At 38.8% G+C, this 27,980-nt stretch overlaps 2 protein-coding genes across 2 annotated transcripts; both read left to right on the forward strand.

The window, feature by feature from the left end:
* Positions 1 to 11,739: 11,739 nt before the first annotated feature.
* Positions 11,740 to 14,232, forward strand: LOC110709226 (expansin-like A2). The gene is made up of 5 exons (XM_021887436.1): positions 11,740 to 11,955; positions 12,100 to 12,209; positions 12,309 to 12,490; positions 13,596 to 13,728; positions 13,837 to 14,232. Exons 1-5 carry the CDS (start codon positions 11,811 to 11,813, stop codon positions 14,083 to 14,085), a joined length of 819 nt encoding a protein of 272 aa, XP_021743128.1. The 5' UTR covers positions 11,740 to 11,810; the 3' UTR covers positions 14,086 to 14,232.
* Positions 14,233 to 15,708: 1,476 nt separating this feature from the next.
* Positions 15,709 to 17,892, forward strand: LOC110709228 (expansin-like A2). Its single transcript, XM_021887437.1, has 5 exons — positions 15,709 to 16,154; positions 16,302 to 16,411; positions 16,590 to 16,768; positions 17,012 to 17,144; positions 17,459 to 17,892. Exons 1-5 carry the CDS (start codon positions 16,037 to 16,039, stop codon positions 17,702 to 17,704), a joined length of 786 nt encoding a protein of 261 aa, XP_021743129.1. The 5' UTR covers positions 15,709 to 16,036; the 3' UTR covers positions 17,705 to 17,892.
* The last annotated feature ends 10,088 nt before the right edge of the window (positions 17,893 to 27,980 follow it).

A 27,980-nucleotide genomic window follows, 5' to 3' on the forward strand; every position in this document is an offset into this window, starting at 1 on the left:
GGCGATTTAACTGCAAGGTTGTGTGTTTAACGGTTACTTAGTGGGGTGCTTGAGAGAAATTGAAACGCAGACTCCTTGAATTCCCATTTCTGGAGATATAAATAGAGGCGCGTCTTCTCTCCCCACTCACTCATCAACACAAACCAGAATTCTCAAGAACGCTCAAGAGCCCGCATCAAAACTTCGCAAATTCCCCGAGCATTAAGCTTAGAAGCTGAGACTTGTCACTACCAATTCGTAAATCGGCGGCTTTTGCTTCAGATCAAGGTAAATTCCTTTGATTTTATTTCATTTTTCCTCGACTTTGCACTCTTTCCCCTTTTTCGACTTTTTCCTTCGAAATTCGTCGATGGTGAGGGGAGTTAGAGGTGGAGCCCGTGCTCCAAGAAGAGCAAGGCTAATCCCCAATCCCAGGGACAGGATTGGGACCTGGAATGGACGAAGGACAGAGTCTGACCCTGCTGAAGGGTTAGGGCGACTCCCATTTCTTCGGCTCCTCCTCAGAGGGCTGAGGGGGTGAGAGCTTCAGGACGGGATGATGAAGTTCCCGCTGTCCTTTGGGATATCCTCCCAGGGTTTTCAGAGTGGGAGGATGCCGAAGTAGCTTCGGCCATGATAAAGAACCGTCCCTACTCATGGTGGGTAGAGAACGCCGATCAATATCGATTTGCTGAGCAAATTGAGTTGCACTACGGCATTTTTGAAGCTGATGGATATTGGTGCCGAATGCCCTCAGCATCCGATAGAATCCATCGTCCACCCCGGGGTATGTGGGGGGTACACGAGACAGCTTCAGTATGGGCTGAGGTTCCCTTTGGACGTATTCGTCCGAGACTTGCTGATCCATTACAACATTTCCCTGTGCCAGCTGACCCCCACCAGCATCCGAAGGGTAATGACGTACTTATGGGTCTGCAAATTCTTCAGATACGTGCCGAACCTGCACTGCTTCAGAAAGCTCCATCGGCTAGTGCCAAATATTCAGAGTGGGCACGGAAGCCATGGCTCTGGGTGGTATCGGATTGAGTCTCGGCCCCCGTTCCTAACCATGTGGCCGAACGACTCTTCAGACAAGGACTGGAGAGGTCAATGGATTTGGGTTAGGGCGCCCACGGAGCCGAGCCATCCTTATGTTTTCAGCGCTCCCCGGTATCTTGCCGAGCCGGATCCTGATATGGGAAGTTTAGGTCCTCCGAAGATAGCGGGCCAGACCCGAACCTTAATCAGCAGAACATCTTCGGCAAGCTGCCGAACCGGGGAGGCAGCGGCCGAATGCAGCATATCCCGGAGACTTGGCTCCCCGATACGCACTATTTTTCCAAGAGAATATGCTGGCAGCTGTCGGCCTCAGCCGAAAGTTTAGGGATGGTAATCTTCTTCGGCTGGGGCCGAGGCCTTTAATTATCTCTTTTCTTCTTTCATTTTGCTTTCTTGTGATGTGCCGAACTAACTGAATTGACTTCTCCCCTTTTCTTTTTCAGAACGGGACGAGACCAACGTCGGCATTGATTACGCTCGCCTTGGCGTCAACCGAGAACGAGTCGTAACTGATCGGGCTCCCCCTATCACTGAACCAAGGCGCCGAGAGGTTCACCTAGACTCTCCCACTTCCAAATTGAGGCTGTTGCTCTGTATCAGAGGCAGAAGCCTTGGTGGAAGAAGAGGGATCCCTTTTCAGCTGCTGGAAGAAGAAGCTGAAGCTGCCCGTACAGCCGAAGAGGTTGCACGGGTTATTGAAGCTTGTGAAGGAGGAGAAGGGTCCTCCAGAGCTGCTGAAGCCGAAGCTGCAGCTAGAGCAGCTGAAGAAGACGAGGCTTTGCTGAAGACCTCGGTGAGTTTTTAGACAACTTTTTTCTTTCTTTTTTTTTTTTTTTTTTTTTTTACTCACACTCTTACTCTTCTTCCCCCCTGTCTGTTACAGTCTGAAGAGAGTAACAGACACAGAGAAGGCAAAGCTCCTGTTCGTCCCGAAGATCAAATACAAGAGTCTTCAGACTCAGATATGGACGAGCAGCCCCTTCTGAAAAGGCGCCGAAGGATGGCTATCATCGGCCCTCATGATTTTCAGCAGAGGCCGATGACCATCGGCGTCGCAATAAGGGAACCTGAGGAAGGCAATGGATCGCCGAGGGTCCCCAGCCAACACCCCAATCTCCTCAAAAGACCCCTCCACCACCTCCTGAGATGGAGGTGGATCAGAGAACTCCCGGACCTAAGGGAGGGGTCCAAGAAGAAATCAAGGAGAGTGCTGCTGAGCACGGAAATAAAGATGCCGTGATTGTCAAGTGCTGAAGGCTTCACGGCAGATATCGCAAGAGAGGTTGAGGCTTTCGTCCTCACCCTGAAGAAGAGGAGGTCATAGTACTTGACTCCTCTGAGAAGGACGATGCTGAGACAACCAAAGCTAATCAAGCTCCATCGTCGTCCTTCCCTTCTTTCCAGACTCTGCATTCTGGAGAAATGGGTTTCTCGGCCCCCCGAATTCCAATCCCAGATCACATCTGGGACCTCATATGGGGTCAAAACCGAGAAGGAGCTGCAGCCTACTTCGGCAATTTTGCTGGCATGTCCGAAGTAGACAGGGCAAGGATCTGGTCGCTGAAGGCCACTGCTGGGATGGGCGAATCCAGTAGATCAGTTCCTGACCCAGCCAGGTCTAACCAACTGCTGATGATGCAGGTAATTTTCCTTGCCTTGATTTCTTTCTGAGCTCAACCTTTCAGCTATTATTTTTTTACTTTTTTAACTTGTGCCCCTGTTTTCAGTTCGTGCACAATCAGACTCTCACTGTAAGAGCTGATAGATTCCCTACAAGATAGGGTGGGACGCTGCCGAGCACGATCAAAGGGTAGCCGAGGAAGAGCTAAAGCTTGCTAAGCTGAAGCAGGCAGCAGCTGAAGAGAAGCAGCAGGAGGTTGAGGAGTACGGCAAAAAAGCTGCCGAAGCTCTGAAAAACCTTCTGTGATGCTATGGAGATGGAGGTTTTTCCCCCACTGATGGAAGGGGAAAAATTCCTCCAAGAGCACCTGGGGGTGGACATCTCCAAGTTCAAGGCTGCTATCGAGAGCCGAATCCAAGGAGCTGCCGCACAGGCTGAGGTGGCAGCATCAGCTAGAATCTCTTTGAAGCCAGCAGAATGGCTGTTGAAGAGATGCTCCAAAGCTAGGGATGTCCAACTCTCAAGGGCTGCTGCTGCTGCTGAAGCTCAACGAGCTAAGCTACAAGAGGCTGAGGATCAGCTCACTGCCAAGAAGGAAGAAATGGTCCAAGTTCAGGCCGAGGCTTCCCAGTTCAGCAAGAGTTTACCGAGCTGAAAGGCTCCTCCTCCAAGCTCGTCGATGAGCTGAAGAGATCCGAGGAAGACCTTGGAGGAGACGAAGAAGAAGTTTGGCCGATGCTGAGGCTGCTACTCAAAGTCCGTATCTATACCCAAGAAGAGTATGAAATGGGTTTTAGAAACGGGTTTCAGAGTGTGCCGAAGGGTCTGCCTTCATGCTGAGCCGAAGCTGGACTGGTCCAAATGTGCTGAATGGGTCCAAGATCCCGAAGACCCTCACATGAAGTATGCCACTCCAATCGAAGCTGAAAATCCTTAAGGCTGAGGAAGCCGAGGAAGAAGCTGAGAGGATGGAGTTGGAGGCTGAGCAGAGGGAAAGGGAGGCTCGGCAGAGTGCAAAGCCTGCTTCTTCTGCTGCTGGAGCTGAAGACCACCATTGGGCCCAATGAAGCTGATCAGTCTGATCCTCAAGGCTGAAGCATAGGAACTCGGGCAGTCGTCTTCAGAATCTTGCGGTTCATCATGCGCTCAACTTTAGACTTGCCGCTTTCTGAATTTTTGCCTTTTGTTTTTTTTTTGCTCAGCTTGCCTTATCGTACAACAGCTTATTATATTTTTATTTTGCCTGTACGTATTTCGGCAGCTGTTATTTTTCCGCTTGTGGGCGGCTGCCGACTATTTTGTAATTCAACACTTTTATTTCAAAGAAGTTCACTTTTCTCAGCTTTCTTGTGTATTTTTTTTTCTTCGCTTTACCAGTCTTCGCACTTTATTGCTTTCTTTGAATGATCTTTCAAATATTTGCTAAGTGCAGAACTTCGGCTAGCGAGAATCATTTCTGCTGAGACTTCTTTTTGCCGTTTGTACTCGGATGTTTTCAACTTGTGAAAAAACTGACATAAGTATCAAACTTCGGCTGAGCTGAAGGGTATTAGATCAGTTGTGCCATTTCTCTATTTCCCTCTGCCCCCCCAGAAATCTGAAGATGAGGTCTTCTGAATTCTGGAATGGCTGATAATTTTTCTCGGCTAAGCGAGGATCTTTGAACACTTTGCTTTATTTTCTACATCTGTTTTTAAAGTACTGATTTCCCACTTGAGAGTTTTCACTCTAGAGATGGTACTCTTGTGACACTTTCTTCAATTCATCCAAGGGAACAACTATCCGAAACACCATGCCGGGGCAGCAGTTTATCTGAAGTACGAGGCATCATCATGCAATACTTCAGAGTTGCAACTACCACCCGGAACTGATTCATCCGAAGTACAAGGCATCACTATGCAATACTTCGGGCTTTATCAGTTCCTATTTTTTAGGCTATGTTTCGGATAAGTCTATGGCCTTTTTGCCCAAAGGAACAGATTCTCCGAAGTACAAGGCATCACTATGCAATACTTCGGGCTTGTATCCTTTTTGGCAGGTTTTACGGCTTGCCGAGGTACAAGGCATCATTATGCAATACCCCGGACAGCGCCGAATGAAACCTTGAATTTTTGAAAAACCGTAGAAAGCATAAAGACTTAAAGAATACACGCAATCTGAATGAATACTGGCTCGATGGCCTTTTTACAAACAAAATCAGTGTACTTACATGGATTGTACTATCCGAAGGATTTACACATAGTATTTTTTGAGCACATCGGCATTCCAATGGTTTTTCAGCTCGGTGCCATCCATTTGTTTGAGTCTGAAGGTACCGGGCTGAAGCTCTTGATAAATTTCATAAGGTCCCTCCCAAGATGCTGAGAGTTTGCCATGAATGCGACTTTTTTGAACAGCTGCAGCATTCCTCAGAACTAAATCCCCAACTCTGAGAGGTCGTTGATAGACTCTTCGGTTGTAGGACTTACTCATTCTGAGCTTGTGTGCAGCCATCCTTTCTCGGGCTAGATCTCTAATCTCGTCAAGGAAGTCGAGGGACTCTTTCATGAGCTGCTCATTTTCCTCGGCTGAGAAGAGATTCACTCGTAGGCTTTCTGAGCCCACTTCCACTGGAAGCACTGCTTCGGATCCATACACCAGCTGAAAAGGTGAATGCCCCGTTGCCTCCTTCTCGGTTGTCCGGAGTGACCAGAGGGTTCCCGGAAGTTCCTCTACCCACTTGGACTTTTGATCCTCTACTCTTTTTCTGAGAGCGTTAAGGATCTGTTTATTTGCGGCTTCGGCTTGGCCATTACTCTGAGGGTGGCAAACCGCGGAGTAAGCCAATTTTATCCCGAATTGATCAGTGTATCGGCGCAAGGGCAGGTTGTCAAACTGTCTGCCGTGGTCGAACACAAAAACTTTTGGGATGCCGAACCGAGTTATTATGTTCTGCCAGATGAACTGTCTGACAGTTTGCTCAGATATGCTTGAAGCAGCTTCCGCTTCAATCCATTTGCTGAAATAGTCGATTCCGACTATCAGCCACTTTCTTCTGTATGGGGCCTCGGGAAAGGGTCCCAGAATATCCAACCCCCATTGTGCAAATGGAAGAGGATTAAGAATTGGCTGGAGATCTAGGCATGGCCGATGGATTACCGGTGCAAATTTTTGGCATTTCTCGCATTTTCTGACCATGTTCTTTGCATCCGAGATCATTGTAGGCCAAAAATACCCTGCCCTGAGAGCTTTGTGGGCTAAGGTTCTCCCTCCTATGTGGTTTCCGCAGATGCCGAGGTGAATCTCTCGGAGAATATAGTCGGCATCCGTTGGACCCACGCATTTCAATAATGGAGCGGAGAAGGATTTTCTGAGGAGTTGGCCGCCGAAGACGAGGAATCGTGAACTGATCCGCTTTATCTTGGAGGCCGAATTCCTATCCTCGGGGAGCTCGTCCCTGAGTTTATAAGCCAGGATGTCATCCATCCAGCTCGGCTCGAGTGCAGCGCAGCAGATTGATATTGCTTCGGCTACACTCTTCTCTCGGCGCACCTCCACATAGACAGAACGGCTTAACTCAGTCAGAGTTGAGCTTGCAAGTTTGGAGAGTGCGTCTGCTTGAGCATTTTGACCCCTTGGGATCAGCTCTACTTCGAAAGATCTCAGCTTCGCAATTGTCGATTTGATCCTTGTGAGGTAAGCTGCCATTGAAGGCTCTTTAGCCTCATACTCCCCCCGGATCTGATTGGCGACCAGCTGAGAATCTGTCTTGAGGTAGACATGCTCGGCTTCCAACGATATGCACAGGTCTAAGCCAGCAATGGCTGCTTCATATTCGGCCTCGTTGTTAGAGGCTTTGAATGAAAATTTTAGTGCATACTCGAAGGTTTTGCCTTCGGGAGAGGTAATGACGACCCCTGCCCCCGAACCGTTCACGGTGGAGGACCCATCCGTGAAGACGGTCCAGATTTTCCTCCTTGCATCCAGAGTCTCCTGATAGGAGCACTCGGCCAAGAAGTCTGCCAAGGCTTGCGCCTTGATGGCTGTTCTCGGCTGATATCCGATACTGAACTCGGTGAGCTCGAAAGCCCACTTTGCTAGTCTACCGGATTTTTCAAACCTTGCCGAGGACTTTCTCTAACGGCTGATCAGTTAGAACCGCTATTTGATGAGAATCAAAATAGGGTCGCAACTTCCGAGCAGCCACCACCACTGCATAAGCCACTTTTTCTAACAATGGGTAGCGCGTCTCGGCATCCGTCAGGGTGTGGCTGACGAAATAGATCGGCTGTTGAACTTTTTCTTCTTCCCTTAGCAGCACCGCGCTTACCGTGGCTGGACTGACCGCCACGTATAAGTATAGGATGTCTCCTACAACTGGCCTTGCCAGTGTTGGGAGTTGAGCCAGGTGTTCACGGAGCTGCTGAAAGGCTGACTTTTGTTCGTCTCCCCATTCAATGCCTTTTGAATTTTGGAGCTTCAGCGCCTTGAAGAAAGGGAGCCCTTTGTCTGAGGCTCGTGAGATGAACCTGGACAAGGCAGCCATTCTCCCGGCTAGACGCTGAATATCCCTTTTTGTCTTCGGCTCGGGGAGGTCTAAAGCAGCTTGTACTTTGGCGGGGTTTGCATCAATCCCCCTCTTGCTGACCATGAAGCCGAGGAACTTGCCTGACTTCACGCCGAAGACACATTTCTTCGGATTCAGCTTCATTTTGTATTTTCTGAGGGTGGCGAAGGTTTCGGCTAGGTCCGTGACATGATCTTTTTCTTTTATGCTTTTGACGATTGAGTCGTCAACATAAACCTCCATGTTTCGGCCTTTTTGCTCGGCGAAAACCTGATCAACCAACCTCTGATATGTTGCCCCCGCATTTTTCAATCCGAAGGGCATCATTCTGTAATTGTACAACCCGGAACTTGTTATGAACGCTGTTTTAGCTCGGTCCTCGGGGTGCATGAAGATCTGATGGTATCCCGAGAATGCGTCCATGAAACTGAGCAGAGCATGCCCGCTTGTCGAGTCGACCAGTTGGTCGATCCTCGGCAGCGGATAGGAGTCCTTGGGACATGCCCTATTCAGGTCCGTGAAGTCAACGCACATCCTCCAGTTACCATTTGCCTTCTGAACCATTACAACATTGACCAGCCACTCCGGATACTGACAGGGTTCAATGAACCCAGCATCTAGGAGCTTATCGACCTCAGCTGCGATGTTCTGGTTCTTTTCGGCGGAGTAGTTCCGCTTTTTCTGCTTAATGGGTCGACTGGAGGGGTCGACATTAAGCCTATGGGAGACGAAGTCCGGATCAATCCCGGGCATTTCTGCGGCTGAGAAGGCGAACACGTCTCCACTGGCCCGTAGGAGTTGGACGAGTGCCGCACGGGTGTCTGGCTCCAGTGACGACCCGATGCTAACACATCTGTTCGGATCTCCTACGGTCAGTTCTATTGACTCGGTCAGGTCATCCGTCTCCATGCTCTTAGAGTTGGATTCCTCGAATTCCGGCCTGCTATCAATATTAGCAGACTTTCCTGACCGCGGCTGGCCATCAGAGTCGTTCGGCTCTGAGGCGGAGTCAGCCTTTTGGCCCCCATCAGATTTCTCGTTGTCTGGGGCTTCATTAGCCGAAACGTCTGAGCCTCTCGGCTTTTTGGCGTTTCGGTCCCGGTGCTTTTCCTCCCCATCGCCACGGTCGCCTCGGCGAGACGTGGATGGCTTGAGGTGATTGCATCGGCGGGCTTCTTTTTGACTGCCCTTTATTTTCTCGGAGCGTCCCTCGTCTGAAACGTATATCATGATTTGATGATACGTGGAGACGACTCCTTGAATGCCGTGAATGAGGGGTCTCCCCATGATCACGTTGTATGCAGATGGAGCATCTACGACCAAAAATTCGGCCATGATATTCCTAGCTGCTCGGCCTTCGCCGATGGTGACAGGAAGTGTAATCTTCCCGTCAGGATACGATGAAGAGCCGTTGAATCCAGACACCGGGTAGGGTGCGGGGTCCAGGTGCTCGGCTCCCATCCTCAGCTGGTCGAACGCTCCTCGGAAGAGGATGTTCGCCCCGCTACCGCCGTCGACGAGGGTCCGCCAGACGTTGCGGTTGGCGATGCCCAGAATGATTACTAGTGGGTCATCGTGGGGGTATACCACCCCCTCACAGTCTTCGGCTGTGAACAGGATGTTCGGCGCCGGTGACTGGGACTGCCGAAGCTCAGCCTGATGAATCTGATGGGTTAGACCCCTCAGTTGGCGTTTGGCTGTGCCTCGCGAGATTCCCCCGGAAATAACTAGGATGTCGAGGGACTCCTTGCCCTGAGGTCCCTTATCCTTCTTCCGAGCGAAGTTGAGGTCCTGCCGAGAATCTTTTTCAGCTTTTTTCTCCTCGCGCCTGTCCGCGAGGTATCGGCTCAGGTACCCCTTGCGGACCAGATCCTCAATCTGGTCCTTCAGCTGGACGCAGTCCTCGGTGCGATGTCCGGGTGAGTCATGGAACTCGCACCACTGGTCCTTTCCCCTCGTCTGATGCCAGGGAGGCAACGGACGAGGTTTTTTGAATCTCCCCTCGTCCTTCGTCGTGCTGAAAATCTTAGCACGGGGAAGGGAGAGTGGAGTGTATGAATCGTACCTTCCCGTGTAGGGAAAGTGTCTTTCCTTCTTCGGCTCGGCAGCAGAGGACGGTTCTGAGGCCTTAGCCTTCCCTTTCCTCTGCGCCGAGACTTCGGGCTGCTGCCCTTTCGGCTTCTCAATTCTCGGACGAGACTGAGACCTGGATCTGTTCCACTCCTCGGCTCGGATGAACCTATCCGATGCTTCCAAGGCTTCCTCCAGGGTCTGCGGGGGATGCATGACCATGAAGTCCAGGAACTTTCCAGCTTGGAGGCCGTTCCGTAGCGCGAACACGGCCAGGCCTTGATCCAGGCTTGTGATTCCGGATGACTCGTTGCTGAAGCGAGTCAGATAGTCGCGGAGGCTCTCGTCCTCCGCCTGCTGCAGACTCATTAGCTCTGCAGTGGTCTTCTCTCGGCGGTTGGCCGTAGAGAATTTGCTCTTGAACTTGTTGGAGAGGTCGTTCCAACCGGTTATGGAGCCTTCCTTGAGCCCTTTGGTGATCCAGGATTGGGCAACACCTTTGAGGGTCGTAGGAAAGTATTTACACCAGGTAGCCTCAGACCTCGGGTTCAGATACATGTGCCCCTCGTAAGAGGCAATGTGATCCTTAGGATCTGAGGTACCATCGTAAGTAATATGTGCCGGGATTTTGACCGTTGGCACATGCTCTTCCAGAATCCACTTCTGGAAGGGCGAGTTCGATGGAACCATGACCGCCTTCCCCTTGTACCCGGCCTTAGGGACCTCGCTCCCTCCTCTCTCAGAGGTGGAAGTGGTTTTCGTCCCCGGCTGAGACAAGGTTGGGTGGGGTCCGGTATCCTCTGGGAAGGTGAGGCGGCTATGCACACTCACCTCCCTCGAACCCAAGCGTTCGTGAACGCTTCGGCGGGCGAATTCCGGGTCCTTGGAGGGCCCCATGGAATTCTGAGCTTCGGAGTGGTCAGAGGGTTGAGGGTTCCTCCTCCTCTCCTTACTGGAGTTTCGGGTGTCCCCTCGCCACCTCTGGCCGAGCTGTCTATGTGGTGGAACTTGTCCACCATCATCCTGACCGATCCTCCTTTTCAGGTTTCTCGGCTGGTGATCATCAGGCATCTGGATTGGAGCCCCTTGAGCTTTAAGGAACTCCATGCAGATGGCCACTGCTCTGGCCACTTCCTCGGTGGAGGGTCCGGAGAGAGGAGTCTCCCGCGGATGTGACCTGGATTGCACGCTATGGCGCGGCGGGGAGTTCCTCGCACCTGAGCCACTCGGTCTCGGGGATGGCCCCGGCTGCCGAGTGTGGTGCGAGGTGTTCTCCTCCTGGAGGCTAGGACCTCTTGAGGCTTCCCTTTCCGGAGAAATGGGGGCCTCCGATTCGGAAGAGGCTTGCTCCGGGGAGGGATAAACCGGCTGGCGTTCCCTCACCGTAATCCGGCCTCCTCCCTTCTTAGCCTTCTTGGAACTCTTTCCACTCTTAGTCATGGCGACTGCCGGAGTGTTTGATGACTGACGCGAAATTTAGTAGCGTTCCCCACAGACGGCGCCAAATTGTTTCGGATGAAAACAATCGAATCTCGGAAGATCCTTTTATCTTCCGAGGGAACTTGGTCTCGGTCCGAACGACGCCGGAGCCGAGGGTTTCCTGCACAACAAATACACGTAAACTAGCCTCGGGGGGGACGCCGAGGAAGGCCCCTCCGATGCTTAAGTCAGTATATTAGAGAGAGAAAGCTGTGCAAGAGTTTAGTTGCTTGAGGCTTATTGTCTTTGTCTTTGTCTTACTCTTTTTTCTTACCAAGAATTGACCAAATTGTTGGCTTTTATACCTTGGCTAATGAAGGAGGCGGATTGGGCCCGGAAATCAGTTGGGCTGGGCCAAGCTGATTGGGCCGTTGACTGACCTTGACATGGCTTTGAGGATGTTGATTTTTGACTTTAGCATATTTGGAGAGTTGAACCTTTGCCTTGGGCTTTTAATTGGATCATTCAGTGACCAGGCCCAATTGGACTAAATTGGACCCAAACAACACCGATAAGGCGATAACATACAATAACAAAACATGAGAGTTAATTCTCACAATCAAATCCACACTCATCTAAATCCCAAAATGACCTTGATCTTAGGAACATCATAAATAGATGAATTAAGCTTCACTTCAAAGTTTCAAGTAACAAAATAATTGTTCGTAGCAAAACCAACCATAAACCTTGCTGTCAGTGTTCACACCACACACCCACTTGACCGCTTGTCTCACTGTCAAACACTTCACTTACTTTCGCTTAATTTGTCCGACCGCCTTAATTTCTCAGAGGTCGGTGACTCCTATTTTTTCACACTCTCTCTCCCTTTTTTTCTTTTTCTTTTTTTTTTACGCGTTTATTTGCTGATTCAGCTTTATCTTCTTCGATCCTTCCTAATTACTGTACTACATTAAATAAAAAATAAAAATAGTAATTACAAAGCAAATTTATCCTCTTTTTTTTTTCCTATAAATAAGAAAGCACATCACTTTTTATTTCAAAAAAAAAGAAAGCACATCACTTTCAGTTAAGACAAACACATAACTATATACTTTTATGCTGAAAAATACAATCTTTATTAAAAAAAAAATGGCGAATTTAAGTTGGTTGATTTTGTTCTTGTTCGTTTCATATGTAAGTGGTTGTGATCAGTGTGTTTTATCAAAAGCATCAGTAATCACCAGAGCTTCTACTCTTTCTTGTAAGTTTTGATTTCTCTTACTATTTTTAGCTTTTTTTTAGACCCAGATGATTTTTGTTGAAATTAGCTCAAATTAAGATTAACCCAGATAATAATTTGGCAAATAAACAAGTGGGTAATCTTTAATTTTTTGATTTGATGTAGCTGGAGCATGTGGGTATGGTTCCTTAGCTCTGAACTTCAATGGAGGACACGTGGCAGCTGGTATTCCTTCTCTTTACAAAGATGGTGCTGGTTGTGGTGCTTGTTTTCAGGTATATTACTAATTTTATTAAGTATGATCAAATTAATTCAAAGTTATTTGATTGATTAATTGAGTATTAATATATTTATTTTAATTTTATGATGATCAGATAAGATGCAAAAACAGTGGAATGTGTAGTAAAGCAGGAACTAAAGTGATAATGACTGATGTTAATAAGAGTAACAACAGCTCTGACTTTGTGCTAAGCAGCCGGGCATTAAGGGCCATGGCTTTACATGGCAAGGACCAACAAATTCTTAAACTTGGAGTTGTTGATGTTGAATATAAGAGGTAACGCTATAGCTATAACCCAATTAACTAATCATACGTCGTACCACTGATAGAACGAAATATAATCCTCTGTTCCATTTTTTATGTCTCGGGTGTATCCCAATCACGTATTTTGTTTGGTTCATGCAAGCTTGATTGATGTACACTTCTTAAATGAGTTCACTTTTATTCACCGTGGTCAAGGTAAAATATACTACGTAGGTGATTATAGGACAGGTCGGGTGACTTGGGTCTAGTCAATGTTGAAATTGGATCATACTCTTAACAATTTGTGTCTTTGTGATATTAGATTTTACTCACTTGTTTGGATCCTTTTGGAAAAGGTTGCTTAGTTACACTCGAATGGCAATCATTGCTAATTTCATAATTTGTGAACATTGGCCTAGAGGTCTAATAATTTATGTAGCACATCTTTATTTTAAATTTTCTAGCGGATATTGAGAGATTTGTCAATTGTCAAGATATTATTATTGACCTTGGCATTTTGTCCAATGGTGTGACAGCCAACGTATAAAATATTATGGGCTGTAGCCAACCAAAAATGTACTAGTCCATTCTTTATGCTTTAAAATTGAACAATCGAAGTTACAACTAGCACACATTGAATGTTAACCTGACTAGTTTGTCTAAAATTTTAATGCACATGTTGTAGATGCGCAATGTCTATTTAATTTAACTCTAACTTCACTCCACGCTCAGATATTGTAGGCCCTCTAATTTGCCCATATTAGGCCCGTTTTAGAGAATTAAAGTACATGTTCAAACGATTACTCGGTTGACTTATTACTTGGTTGCATTTATGATCAACGGTCATGAACGAGCAACAAGAGACGCAGAAGTCATTAGTCATGTACGGTGTGTGGACTTAGAAATACATCTACTCGATCTAAATGTGAATATATTGAAATGTACAAGTAGAAGAATATCTACATATACTAGTGTGTTGTCTAATGTCTATTATAGTAAAACTGATAAGGAATAATGTATTAAGTTTTTCCTTCATGAGAAGGTCTTCTGATGGTTTTTTTCTTAAGAAGAATGTAATACATGTTAATTGTAGGTTCCATGCTTGTTTGGTATCTAACTTGAACGTAATGTGCACCAGGATACCTTGTGATTATAAAGGTCAAAACTTGGCAATTCGCGTGGAAGAAACTAGTAAAAACCCTGGCTATTTGGCTATCAATATTCTCTACCAAGGTGGTCAAACCGAGATTGTTGCAATTGATATTGCTCGGGTATGTCAAAAACATTAGTAAGCTAGCTAGAATGCTAGATTGATTACACTATGTATGTATATATTTTCTTCTTATGGTGTTAAACATGTTGCATATAATATATTACAGGTTGGTTCAACAAATTGGTCATTCATGAATAGGAAGTACGGAGCAATTTGGGAAACAACCAAGTATCCGGGCCCTGGTCCATTACAGTTCAGATTCGTCGTGACATCGGGCTTCGATGGCAAGAACGTTTGGGCTCAAAATGTTTTACCTGCAAACTGGAAGGCAGGAGTCACATATGATTCTAAAGTTCAAATTGATGACATTGCATTACAAGGTTGCACCCCTTGTGCTGATAGCCACTGGAATTAGTCTCTCTACTTAATTATTTCATCATCTGTATAGGACTTTAAATTTCTGATTTTTTTTTTTTTTTGGCCTATTAGCAAAGTAGATTGATTATTTTTAAACATAAGTTTGTTATCAACTAATAAAATTACTCGGAATTATTTGTTTCTATTTTTCCTTTGTTAATTTGAATCTCTCATTTCAGTGCATCAAACCAATTATTATGTGGATAAACAACATTGAATACGATTGATCAATTATTTGGATCAAGATGTAAACAAGAGATATTGTCTGGTTATTGCTTACAAGTATTGCTAAGAAAGCACCCCATATCGCTATTATTAGCTTGGTTTTCATAATGTTGGCTAAGAAACAAATAGGTAGGTCGTATACTCGTACATATGGACACTTCTTATTAGTGTCAATATTCAAACTCTAATACTTCACACTCGAACATTACTATGGACACTTTTAAAAAGCGACAATATTAAGATTATGATACTTTATAGTCGGTCGTCATTGATTATACCTATGTATGCCTTAGGCACGAAAACATATAACTCACCCATCTAGATTACTCGTACTTTGCTAACTGCTAAACATCAAGCCAAGCGATTTTGTTGCATAGCTTTAGCTTGCTTCATAATAACAAAACTATCAATGCTTGATCTTGAAGTTTTCAAAGTACTAGAGCTAACATTATAATGTCTTGAATACGAAGTATGTCCTAAAGTCACTTCAAAGTTCTAACAATGCAAATTCAGCAATTCATGAAACATACATGATTCACCAATCATCATCATGGTTACTAGGTGTGGACTATTAGCCGGGTCTCATACGGATGATAGTAAGTGTGTAAGTCTAGTAGATTGTCTTCTATTTTACTTATCAGTCATCAATATGGCAATACCTTAAAAATCAACTTTCAAGCATGTTTTGTCGTTAGTCTCATTTTGTCCTTTTCCAAGTTTGTCTAATACTGTAATTGTTTATTATTACAACATTATTTATATTTTAAGCAACTCGATTTATTGATTCAAGATCCGTTACTGATTGAGTTCATGATAGATTTTGCAATTGTGTATACATTGACAAAAACTCACGAAAACCATTAATTTTGGGAAAAAATTGTGAGCTATAGTTATCAATTCATCATCATTCATGCTAATAGATAGATTTTAAGACAATTAACCGTTATTCGCATAACTAACCATTACTACCATATCTAACAACTACCTACCTATACAATTACATACTGAACAAGACTCAAATCATAAGGTGTTAATAGTTAATAATAGAAAAGTAAAGAAAGTAACCCCTACTTTAAACTATAGAAAATTATTAACATGAACCTTACAAATTCATCACACTATGAGTGTATCTAAATTTAAATCAATTACAAATTCATCACTATGAGTGAACATTAATTTAAATCAATTACACATTCATCACTATTAGCAGATTAAACATTAATTTACACCCATCTCATAATAGAATGAAACATGATGATATAAGCAATTAAGTAGGATTACACATGCCCTAATATAATAAGTTAATACTCCAATAACAAAATCACTAATCATAACAATATCATAATCATTCAATATAAAACAAATGAAATATTGGGTAATTGTCAATAGTCAAGACAGCACATTAGATAATGGCCACCAACAAAAACCAGTAACTAAGTGCCCTGTTTTACATATTCACTCACTTTCATCGTCCTCATTCTTTTTTTCTTTTTTCGCCGCCATTTTTCCGCGTTTGCACAATTTCCCCTGTCTTTTTCCTTCAACCCCTCAACAAACTTACCTCATTATTTATATCTCATTTTCTCCCTCTTTTTGCTTACCTGTACACCATTTTTATTTTTATTTTTTCTATATTATGCGTAATTTTCTATATATATATATATGTGTGAATTAAATCAATAGTTTCTAACACAATTCAAAATATTCCACAAAATTAATCAAATATGGCGGAATTTGTCGTCTTCATCTTTATAATAATTTTTGTATCATCTGTAACAGCTTGTGATCGTTGTGTTCATCGATCAAAGGCTGCTTTTTTCTATAATGATTCACCACTTTCATGTAAATAAATATCTCCCCTGTTTTTATTGATTTTTTAATATTGAATTTTGATTGAAGTGGATGTAATTAGTATATATTGAGGACGACCCAGATGATATTTGATCATAATATTAAGTGGGTTTTTATTAATTTGTTGATTTGATGCAGCTGGAGCATGTGGGTATGGTTCGTTGGCTTTGAACTTAAACAGGGGATTTCTTGCAGCTGGTGTCTCTAAATTGTATAACGATGGTGCTGGCTGTGGTGCATGCTTTCAGGTATTTTATATTCGAGATTAGTTGTCACGTTGATATTGTCGTTTAAAATTGTATTGTGACAACTAAATTTAGATGGACCGTTAGTACGAGTATGCTTTAGTAACATAGTTGATCACTGATGTTATATTGTTATACTATGTGCTAAAATCAGTTATTTTTGGGATTTTTGTTATGGCAGATAAGATGCAAAGATAATTATCTGTGTAGTAAGGCAGGAACTAAAGTGATATTGACTGATTTGAATACAAATAACAAAAATGATTTTGTTCTAAGTAATCGAGCTTTCAAAGCCATGGCCAACCCTGGAAAGGACCTCGATGTTGAGAAGCTTGGAATTACTGACGTGGAATATAAAAGGTTAAATCTCTCAACAAATTTTTATGTTATCTTGCTTATATTCTTCGAATATATTTATGAATGTGAAATGATACATTGAAAACAATTACAAGTGTGAAAGAATATGTTCTATCGATATTGATAATTTTCAAAAATGCAAAAACATGATTTGTGGTGAACATATTCTAAGTTAATCTTAAGTATGGCGTAGAAAATATTAAGGTTAATATTGTTCTTACATCATTTTACATATATGCATAACAGGATCCCGTGTGATTATATAGGTCAAAATTTGGCTATTCGAGTTGACGAGTCTAGCCATAATCCTGGTTACTTGGCAATTAAAATTCTCTACCAAGGTGGTCAAACAGAAATTGTAGCAATCGACGTTGCTCAGGTAACCATTGCATATTGTGAAAAGTACTTCAGCTATTTCTTCAAGCATACAAGCAAGTAGTTAAACAAGTTTAGTGATATTCATCCATCTACTTATTAATTTGCAAACTAGGGATATCTCCATAAATGAGAGGTTAGGAAAATATAAAATTCAAAAATAGAACTTGCATGTCAAAAACATTAGCCCACATTTTAAGAATATTTGTTCACATGTAATAAACTTTAATTTTTGTGTTTGTATTGAAATAATAGGTTGGTTCACATTAATGATACCTTAATAAACTTTAATTTTTGTGTTTGTGTATGAAATAATAGGTTGGTTCACCAAATTGGACTTTCATGAGCCGGAATCATGGAATAGTGTGGGACACAAGCAAGGCACCAAATGGGCCTTTGCAGTTCAGATTTGTTGTAACATCGGGCTACGATGGCAAAAATATTTGGGCCAAAAATGTGTTACCAGCAGATTGGAAGCCCGGAGTTATATATGACACAAAAGTTCAAATCACTGATATTGCTCAAGAGGCTTGCTCTCCTTGTGATGATACACAATGGAAATAAATTTAAATGGAAAAATGTGCCTAAGCTATAAGTTGTACTTGTATGTATTTCCTTGTGTTATAGAATAATAAAACTAGAAGTATATAGTTTACATAATAATGAAAATAAGTATGTAATAAAAAAGAGATATATACATAAGAATGTCAAGCCCGAATTTTCCCTTTGAATACAAACCTTACACTAATTCGCTAAATATACCATTAGTTTGAACAAAAGGAAAGCGAAGGGATAGAGGTGGCGATAAGTGATGAGGGTGGATTCTTGAGCTATGTCGTGGAGGGAGGGAGTTTGACTATACCCTGATGTAAAAAAATTCACCACGTAATACACTATATCAACGTCTACTTCGATCATTTTACACAATAGCTACGCTAGTAACTAATAGCTAAAAGAAATGAAATGTATTATCACAAGAGAAAAAAGTGTTGTAAAGGCAAAAATCTGTTGAAGTACAACAGCTCATTTGAGGAACTGAGGTTTTAATCATCCAAACAAATAGTGGGCCGTTTTCATAATGTAGAAAATGGGCCTAACGAGCCGGATCCTAAAGGAGTACAATACTCCACAAAGACCATAAAATTGTGTAAATCCAATTCATTGAAATTTGTTTGAAAACAAATGTTAGGAATTTAGGATGTTTTTCTACCAATGTCCCATCCTTATAAATGATTTTAATTTCTCACTTCTTTGTGTGATTTAACTCCGTACTTCATATTACTTTGGCTAGATTAAACAAATTTACATGACAACCAATACAAACTAAATGTTACTTTATGTATGTTCTCGCTTTTAACTCCTTATATGCAATCATCTCTTTAGTCTCATCAAGATAAACGATTGATCTCCACGTTCTAAAGACTTGTATAAAGAGGAACAAGTGGGAATAGTAATTCCAAAGAACAACTACGCGTAGAAAATGAAGCAAGAACGAAAATGAAAAGTGAGAAGGGAAGGTTACCGTATATGTAAAAATCAACAATAAAGGGTCATTTTCAAATGAAGGGAAGATTCTTTTGGTGTGGGGAACTGGCCCCTCCAACCTCCCCTTAACGATATTGAGGGTGACGACGAAGAGGGGAACAACATGTTGACTACTCTATTAAGCAACCAAGACACTTCCATCAATTTGCCTGTTTCTTTGTTTCTTTTTAATTATTGTAGCATTATTTTTTGCCCCCAAACTGTCGTATATCTTACTCAGCTTATTTGTGTATCAAATGTCATATGTGACTAATATGAGGTCTCATCATGCCCTTTTTCTTGTAGGTTTTCTAACAAAATTAACCTCATTTTAACATAGTTAGTTACTTAGTTGACAGTGATATCGGATTTATTCAGTTCTTTTGTTTACTATGATAAAATACGTTACATATTTAAATTTAGAATATCAAGAATAATCAACACACATATGTAACAAATTGATTAATGAAACGACTAATTGATTTGATGTATAGTCCGACAGATTGATCGAATTGTATGTAATGACACTGTATGGTAGTATGGCTTGTACAAGTTACACCGATGCATTGGTGTAAGCAAGAACTAGTTGTGGTTATACTTGTATATGTGGTACCAAATCCTAAAATTGACTTTTCTTACCAATTATTATAACAAAAATCAGTGTATAGTAGACCATTACAGTGAAATTGAAAGGAGATAAGTTATTGGGAAATAGAAGCAAAATGCTTTCTCCATGAAACGAGTAGCACCAGCTAGTTGTGCAATGTTAGTGTTACAACAGGACTAATAGCCCATACTTATAACATTCCACCTCCCACCCCCACCTTCAAAGTAAACACCTGTTAAACATGCGAAAATGAAGCTATGTGGGCAAGATTTTGCCTTTGCTTTGGAAACAAATTTGCTTGGCTTTGTTAGTATTTGAGGAAAAATCTTAGATAGTTGTGGTCTCTTCGACTATATGAATAATTAAAATCTACTTCCTCCGCTGCTTTATATTTGCAACACTTTTTTAAAATGAAAATGTCACAATACATACAACACATTATAATTAGAAAGTATTTTTGTTAAAAATTGTACTATTACCCTTATTTTAACCTCGTGGCCCAGTATATTATACTCTTAACCATCTCTCATCCTCATTTTAACTGTATTAAATCATATGAGTCTCACTTTTCTTAAATACCGTGAAAAGGGGTATGTTGCAAATATAAAGAAATGAGGGAGTAGTTGTTAATCATTTTATACCACATCCTAGCTCCTTGTAAGATAAAAAAATTAAAAAAAAAAATAATAAGATATTTAAATATTTCCATACCATATCATACTTTGGCTATGCTATGATTTATCAAATAAAATCTCGGCCAAAGATATTAGATATCCTTACTTTTTAGCGTTGTATTTCGGATTTTCTAACGTATGTCCATGGACACATAAGTTTAATAGATTGATCTTATATTCTTAACAAATTACACATTTGAAGTTTCTAACAAACATTTATTCAAATGTTAATTGGGTACAAGGCCTATCAAAAGGTTAAGAAAATTATTTGTTACGTATACAAAGTAAAGTGCGCATGAAGTAAAGACACGAACTTACATATATATCTCTGTAGGCATGAATAGGAGATTCGGAGGTTGTACATTAGAGTTGTGTGTGCAAAGGGTGGCATTTGTGTCACATTACACATTAGGCACTAATCTAAGATCTAATAGTCGCATGAAATACTACTCCAACGCAAATTTGTGCTTATTAAATGTTTTGTATAAGCTAATTAAGCTAAGCGTGTCCAAACCTAATAGAAAGAAACGTGTCTTGACATCGTAAAAAATTAAAAAATAGAGAAGGAATAGTGGGAGTATTGGCAGCGAAATCAAAAGGAGAGAAACAGAAGGGGTGATGAGAGTAACCGGAAAAAGAAAGATGAATAGACACATAAAAGGATTAATGCAGGGCACAACCAATCAATAATCATTGCGCCGTTCTATGCAACTCCCCCTATTCCATCAGCTGCCGCAGCCTATTCCCTACTCTCTTACCTTTCCTTTGGTTTTTACTGTTAATTGTCATTGAGGATTTAACTACATTTACCGGTGTGTGAAGTTATTTTTACCGCCACTGGATATATTTTATACTCCCTCCGTCTAAATATATAGTTTCTGTTTGTGTTTTTTCACGATATTTAAAAAATTGGAGGAGAAAGTGGATAAAGTACATAAATAAAAAAAATAAAAAAAAAATAAAAAAAAAAATGAAAAATACAATTATAGACAAAAGTTAAAGAGTAGAATGTAAAAAAAAAAAAAATAATAAATAAATAAATAAAAATAAAAAACACAATCATAGACAAAAAATTAGAAAGAGAAAGTGGAAAAAAGTACAAGTCAAATGAAAAATTTAAGGGTAATTTAGGAAGTGTAATGAATAAAGTTAAAAAAAATGAGGGTTTTTACATACTATCCAAAAATAAAAACAGAAACAATATTTTGGGATCTCTATAATAGAAAAACAAGAAGTATAATATGAGACGGAGAGAGTAGGTTGTTTTGATTTTAAAAAAAATGTGAAAATTGATTATATTAATTGTGTAAAAATTACATTTAGATAATGAATAAAAATATAATAATTATAGATGAAAATTAAAATAACTCAAATGAAACATCAAAGAATGTTCATTTGTGAATTTAACACTTTAAGGCCTTGTTTTTTTGAGCTTCAAAACAGATTTCAGCAAAGCAAACCGCAACAATTCAAAAGAATAGAGCCTAACTCAATTAATTAAATAAAAATGTACTACGTAGTTAAGAGCGGAAAAAGAAAGGAAGGATGGTATTCCACTAAAAAAAAAAAAAAAAAAAAAAAAAAGGATAAGTTTATGCAAAATAAATTTAATCTTTTCAAATAAGGTATTATCAAATCATCATATTAAGGAGCGCTCTCGAAGTGTTAGATAACTAATATTAATATTTCACTTATCTTTCTAAAAGTTAGCATTTCACCTAAAAAATATATTAAATGTCAACATAATGTGTAAATTAGTGTAATTAATGTTTATTTTATTTTAATATTTCTACTTTTCTTCTCTTATTTAACGCCCCCTGACATATGGAGCATTCATTAGTTTTTGCCTTATAAGATACAAATAATAAATATATATATAGTAATAAATTTAGTTTATTAAAACATAAATTCAAATGAAATTCTTTCAAAAAAAAATAAATCAAATGAAATATATCAAAAACGAGGTAAATATTTTCTCAGTTATTTTGCAACCTTTCTTATTTCACATTTGTCAACATTTTATATTTAATTACTCGTATTATTTATACTTCATATTTATAAGTAGTAATAATAATAATAATATTACAAAAATTCTTATATGTGAGGGTAAATTCGTTAGTGTTGTAGAGGTTACTCGATCAGTTCTACAAGGGTTATTTCGTCAGTATAATAGGGAAACTTGATCAGTACTTTAGGGGCTACTTAGTCAATATAACATGAGTTACTCGATCAGTGTTATATGGATTACTTTGTTTTTTACAAGCGGTCACACCCCACACACAAAATACGAAGAATGTTACAAGTTATTCGTATAAATTATTCAAAAATAATCAAAGGAATACTCCGTATATGCAAATAGTGTTAAAATAGAGGAGATCATTAGTGATCCAATCCGCTAACCTGATCTAGCCTAGTACAGTTTTTGACAAACAAAAAAAAATGCATTTTTAGTTCAATTCATAACCCAAGCTTGGACCAAAATAAGCCAAAAAAAAACTCGCTTTGGTCCAACAATACCAATACTATTTAATGAGTTTGGGCATAAAATTTTATGCATAGGTTCGACGAGCCCGATTTATTTATCACCCCTGCTTAAAATCGAAACGGAGACACGGAGTATAGGTAAAAGTAGAAAAAAACAAAGGAAATACACAAAAGAGAGCGAGGGAAAGGAAGGATGCGCTTGTAATGTACTCCGTAATGTGTGATGCGGAATAGCGGTCAGTTGGAATAGACGGACATTCTCCTATTGTCCACTTAAATCATGACACGTAGCCAGATTTGATTTTGGGAAAGTCTATAGTATACATGAAGTATGAACAATGCCCTTATCAAATCAATTGTCATTTACATCCCTACATTAATTGCCCGTGTTTCACTGCCATCCCCTTACACTTCTCTCTAATCACTTTCCCTTTCACTTTCTTTCATATATATGCACCCTCCATTCATTCTCTCTTTCTCTCTCTCTTTTTTTTTTTGTTTGGAAGACATTAGGAGGATTTTATTCCAAATTAAAATAAGAGCTAAAAGACTTTGCGGGAAGTTACCAAAACATATAAGTTCATCACTACTACAGTATCATATTGTGCCACAAGATAGGTTACCGTGTTTCCTCCATTCATTCTCTCTTTCATGTCACCTCTTATCTCAATACCATACCAACTTCTACGTACAAGACTACTACAATATCATATTATGATGTTCAACAATGAACTACAACTACTTAAGAATCTCCCATTAAAATTTTTAAAAAAATATATAAATCAATTATCATAAATTTTCATTATCTACACTTAATTACTAATTGTATCGTGATGACTATATATCATTATTATGTTAAGTCTAATTATATGTTAATCTTTTCCGAATTGTGGAGTGTTTTTTTTATATTGGTGTATTATGATAGAGGATAGGATATGTGATCCATTGTCCTAACTTTATCCCATAAAGATATAAATTTTTGCTAATCACGACTCTATGGCCTACTAGAGATGTTGAGTCTCATATTAGTCATACGAGAGATTAATGTTGGGGTTTTTTATAGATCGACAAATAGTTCTCCTCCGTGCATAACCTACTAGCCTCATTGAAATCATACGCAAATATAAGTGTTGCGACATTAAATTTGGTTTAGTGGAAAAACCTCAAGGTTGGGGTTTATTTAATGCCTATTAGAGACACTTTGAAGGTGAGAGATTTTTTTATCCGGCCTTTCCCTCGCTTTTAAAGTGTCTGACCCGGAAATATTGGACCAAAAAATTCTTAAAAATTGAAGTATATATCAGGATATTTCTCCTTATCTTTAAAAGAAATTGTGAATATAAATAAATATATATATATATAGGGAATGAATATATATTCGTATTATTTTCCTAATTAAGGCTATGTTTAATGATTTACCTTATTTACTTATCTGTTTTTTTTTTTATTATTGATTTGATCAGATAATATTGGGATTTTGGGAGTAGCTTACTTGCTTACATAGCATCTAAAAGAAAAAGAAAAAGTGATAGACCTAGTGAAGTAGAAAAGGTAGCGATATTAAAAAAAGATGAAAATGCAGAAAATAATTAATGAGTAATGATAATACGAGTAATAATATATCTACTGCCACAGAATTGTCCATATCAAACCTGTCTTGGGAACCATCAGTTAATGATAAAGCTGAACTCTGATCGAATTCCCGATAATCATCACAAATCATTTATACGCCATGACGTATTAATCCATTTTGCTAGCTCGATCAACTTTAATTTCTACTTGTACTAATTAATTAATCACTACTTTCAGTTAGCTTGTAGTTACAAATAGTACACCTTATTCGTGTATAAATTTGATTTATTAACTTCACTAGATTGAGTACACCAAACTACCAAAGAAGAAAATGATCATGCATAAACTTGGTTAGTAGGATTTCATTTTAAAATCAATTGATGATCAATAGATAAATCAGGTCATCAATCTTATATTTTTACCATATTTCTTCAATGTGAATAACTAGTCCTAACTCATACGTGGGTTATTAATTACTCTCTCCATCCCTTATTGTTTGCACCATTTGATCCAAAAAACTCTCACAAAAAGTGGGTCCCTAGTGCAAATAAAAAAAGATTGAAGGAGTAAGACCCTGTTATTTTAAGCTTTTAGGCAAGTAGAGTAGAGCAGAGAATTTGTTTTCTTCTCCAATCTCTTTCTTAAAACTTTGTATCAAGAGAATATGTTGCAAGTATTTTAAAATAGAAGAGATTATTATTTAATGCATTTATAAGAAACGGGCCGGGAAAAGTAAAATCTAGAACCTCTCATAGAGTCATAAGTCGGCCCAACTATCTAGGTCAACAAGCCGACTAGCTAGATATTTTGAGAGTAATAACTAATAAGTGAGAAGGATAAGGGATTTCTCACTCTCAAATTAAAATGCCTTAGCGGGGACTAAACTCTCAATTTTCAAGGTTTAAAGGTTCATTACTACCATTAGACTAACACTTTAAACCTTGTTCTTTTAAGTTTCTGCCAGAGCAGAGCAGATTGAATCAGCAAAGCAGAGCAAATTTCAACAGAGCAGTTCTAATTTCTAAATAACAGGGTTTTACTCGTGCAGAGTCAAATTAGATAGAGTATAACTTACTCTAATCAAGAGTGTAAAAAGAAGTCATAGCTTTTATCAAAACGTACGTATAATATATAAGGTCTCACATAGAAATGGATAGAAAAGGAAGAGTGGTTTACGTTAACAAAAGGCAATAGCAGCAGCAGCTAAACGAGAAACACACTGATCGATCAGCAGCTAACCAACTGCGCTGTATGTTGCTGCTGCTGCTACACTGCTGCCTAAATTAAAGGTTCCCTAAAAAAGCTAAGCTTATTTACAAACAAAGAAAGAGGTAACTTGCATTGAAGCCTTGCTTTTGTGTGTGGATAAACACTTTTTTTGTGGGTTTTGGTGGGGGCTAATTACACTATCATTTGACCCAATCATAGCCCAACAATTGTGAGTAATAACTAGTTTTTAGGGGGTCCAATTTAATTATGTAATTATAATTTCATCAAATTTAAATAAAGCTTTATTGTGTTATTACTAAATTGTTCACCCACACGTTGCCTTATGTTTTGTCCCTTTCCATTCATTTTGCTTGGTCATACCTACCCTTTAATTTTTTAAAGTACCTTTCTTTTTTATCTTAACAACAATAGTAAAAAGATGTTTTCACATGAATTTCTATTTTGGGTATGTAAAATGATTAAATGAAGTTATAGATAAAAAAAAATGTAAATAGAATGCATTACGCATTTTAAATAATTTATAATAAACTTCGTAGATAAAAACAATTACGAGTAAAAAATGATCGAGTATTCATTAAACAAGTGTACCACACACTACATTTTTTCACATATATACTATGATTTAACTTGTAATTTTTCATATATTTTTAGATAATTAATTGAATCTCTAAATTTTTTTACTAATATAAAAAATTAAGATAATTAGCAAAATATATATCTATAAGACTACAAAATTATTGCTAAAAAGTGCATTTATAGTATGTGAATGAATCAGGAAATCTCAATTGTTAGGTTTGTTTGCTAGTTAGTTAGTCTCTTCAATGTTTAATGATGATTAGATGTATTGTCCACTACAAAACACGGAGGATGTAGTATGTACTATGTAGGTAAGGGCGGAACAAATATTTATTTAAATTAAGCTTCACCAACAATATTTATTTTCATCATACGAGTATTTCCTTTGTCCTTTTTATATATTTTTAATAATTTTTTATATACATATTCATAATTATTTTTATCAACGTCTATCTTATCCTTAAATATTATCTTAAAATGTAATTGTAGAAAAAATATAAATGAGTTTAAAATATTCTATATGAAATAAAAAGATTATACTTGTACAAGATAGTCTAACACATAGCACATAAAATATAATTACTCACACTATTTAAATTTTCTTACCTTTTTCAATAATAATAAAAAATTAATTAGGAGTATCATTTTATCTTACAATAGATAAGATGAATAACAATTATAATAAATGGCAATATTTAGAAACATCCAATATATATTAAAAAAATTATTTATATATTTTAAAAATTAAATTAAATATAAAACCACTAAAAACATTAGTTTTTTCATTTATATATAATTACTCGCACTATTTAAATTTTCTTACCTTTTTCAATAATAATAAAAAATTGATTAGGACTATCATTTTATCTTACAATAGATAAGATGAATAACAATTATAATAATTGGCGATATTTAAAAAAATCCAATATATATATTTACAAAAATTATTCATAAATTTTAAAAACAAAATTAATTATAAAACCACTAGAAACATTAGTTTTTTCAGTTATTATTACAATCCACAAGAGATAGAAGTTGGATATAGATATGATCATATGATCTAGGGTTTTGGTTGGTGGACGGTGGGGAAAATCGATAATATTTATGGAAACAAAAAGAAATAATAATTGGAATAACATAGGCAAGTCGTACAAGTTAAAGCATTTGATTATGCCTATTTTATCCTAGTGCTGCTACTGCACGTGTAGTCGCCACCATCTTTTAGATTTTTTAACTTTTTTAATTACTTTGAATTATTTTAAAAAAAATAAATTAGAGTATCATTTGATTATCACATCCCAAGACAGAAGGATATATTGATATTTGGACTTCGTATTAGCCAAGTTGATCGAGTGTGGATTAATCGTGCTTTCCTCTCGTTTTATTGGCAATCATTAGAGGTGCATTTCCTCACTTTTTTTTTATCTAACCGTTTCTATTATCATCCCTTTAACTATTATCGTAATACCCATCTGTTCGAAAGTAATAGTCATATAAACTACGTATATACATATGAATGAATCAATTGTCACATATTCAATAATAGAAACTTTGTATAATAGAAAATATTAAGTAATTTCTTCTTTTTTTTTCTTACCTTTCAAAAAAAAAATTAATAGAAACTTTGTATAAAATATAAAATTACATTTTTGTCTGAAATAATAATGATTATATTATCTCTATAATTAATTAACGATATAATACGTTTTCACTCGACCTTTTGTTTTGCATGTATAAATATTTAAGATAGGTCATATATGATCTTCTCCAATTAATACGTCTTGATAATAAAAGGGTAATAATATACATAGCCTTTAGGGCTATATATAAGCATTACAAACACTATTGAAAATTGTATAAAGTTAGGAATTCATGACAAAAACACGCATAGATCAGTGTATAGTGTGTTTTTTTTGTCATAATTTTTTAAATTTTAATAATTTTCAAGAGTATTTTTAATGCTTATGTAAACTATTACTCCTACAATATAAGTTCCGACAAACTTATAAGTTTGCCAGATGTCAAATAACATAAGTTCCGACAAATTAAAGGTGTTAATAAAACATGCTCATACACCTACGTTGTAACGATGGCTACGAAAACAAGATTAATAAATTGGATAGGATACTTGACCATTTCGCTAATCTTGGAAACAGTCTAATAATACGTCTCT

Source organism: Chenopodium quinoa, unplaced genomic scaffold (genome assembly GCF_001683475.1).
Source record: "Chenopodium quinoa cultivar QQ74 unplaced genomic scaffold, ASM168347v1, whole genome shotgun sequence".
Lineage (NCBI taxonomy): Eukaryota > Viridiplantae > Streptophyta > Magnoliopsida > Caryophyllales > Amaranthaceae > Chenopodium > Chenopodium quinoa.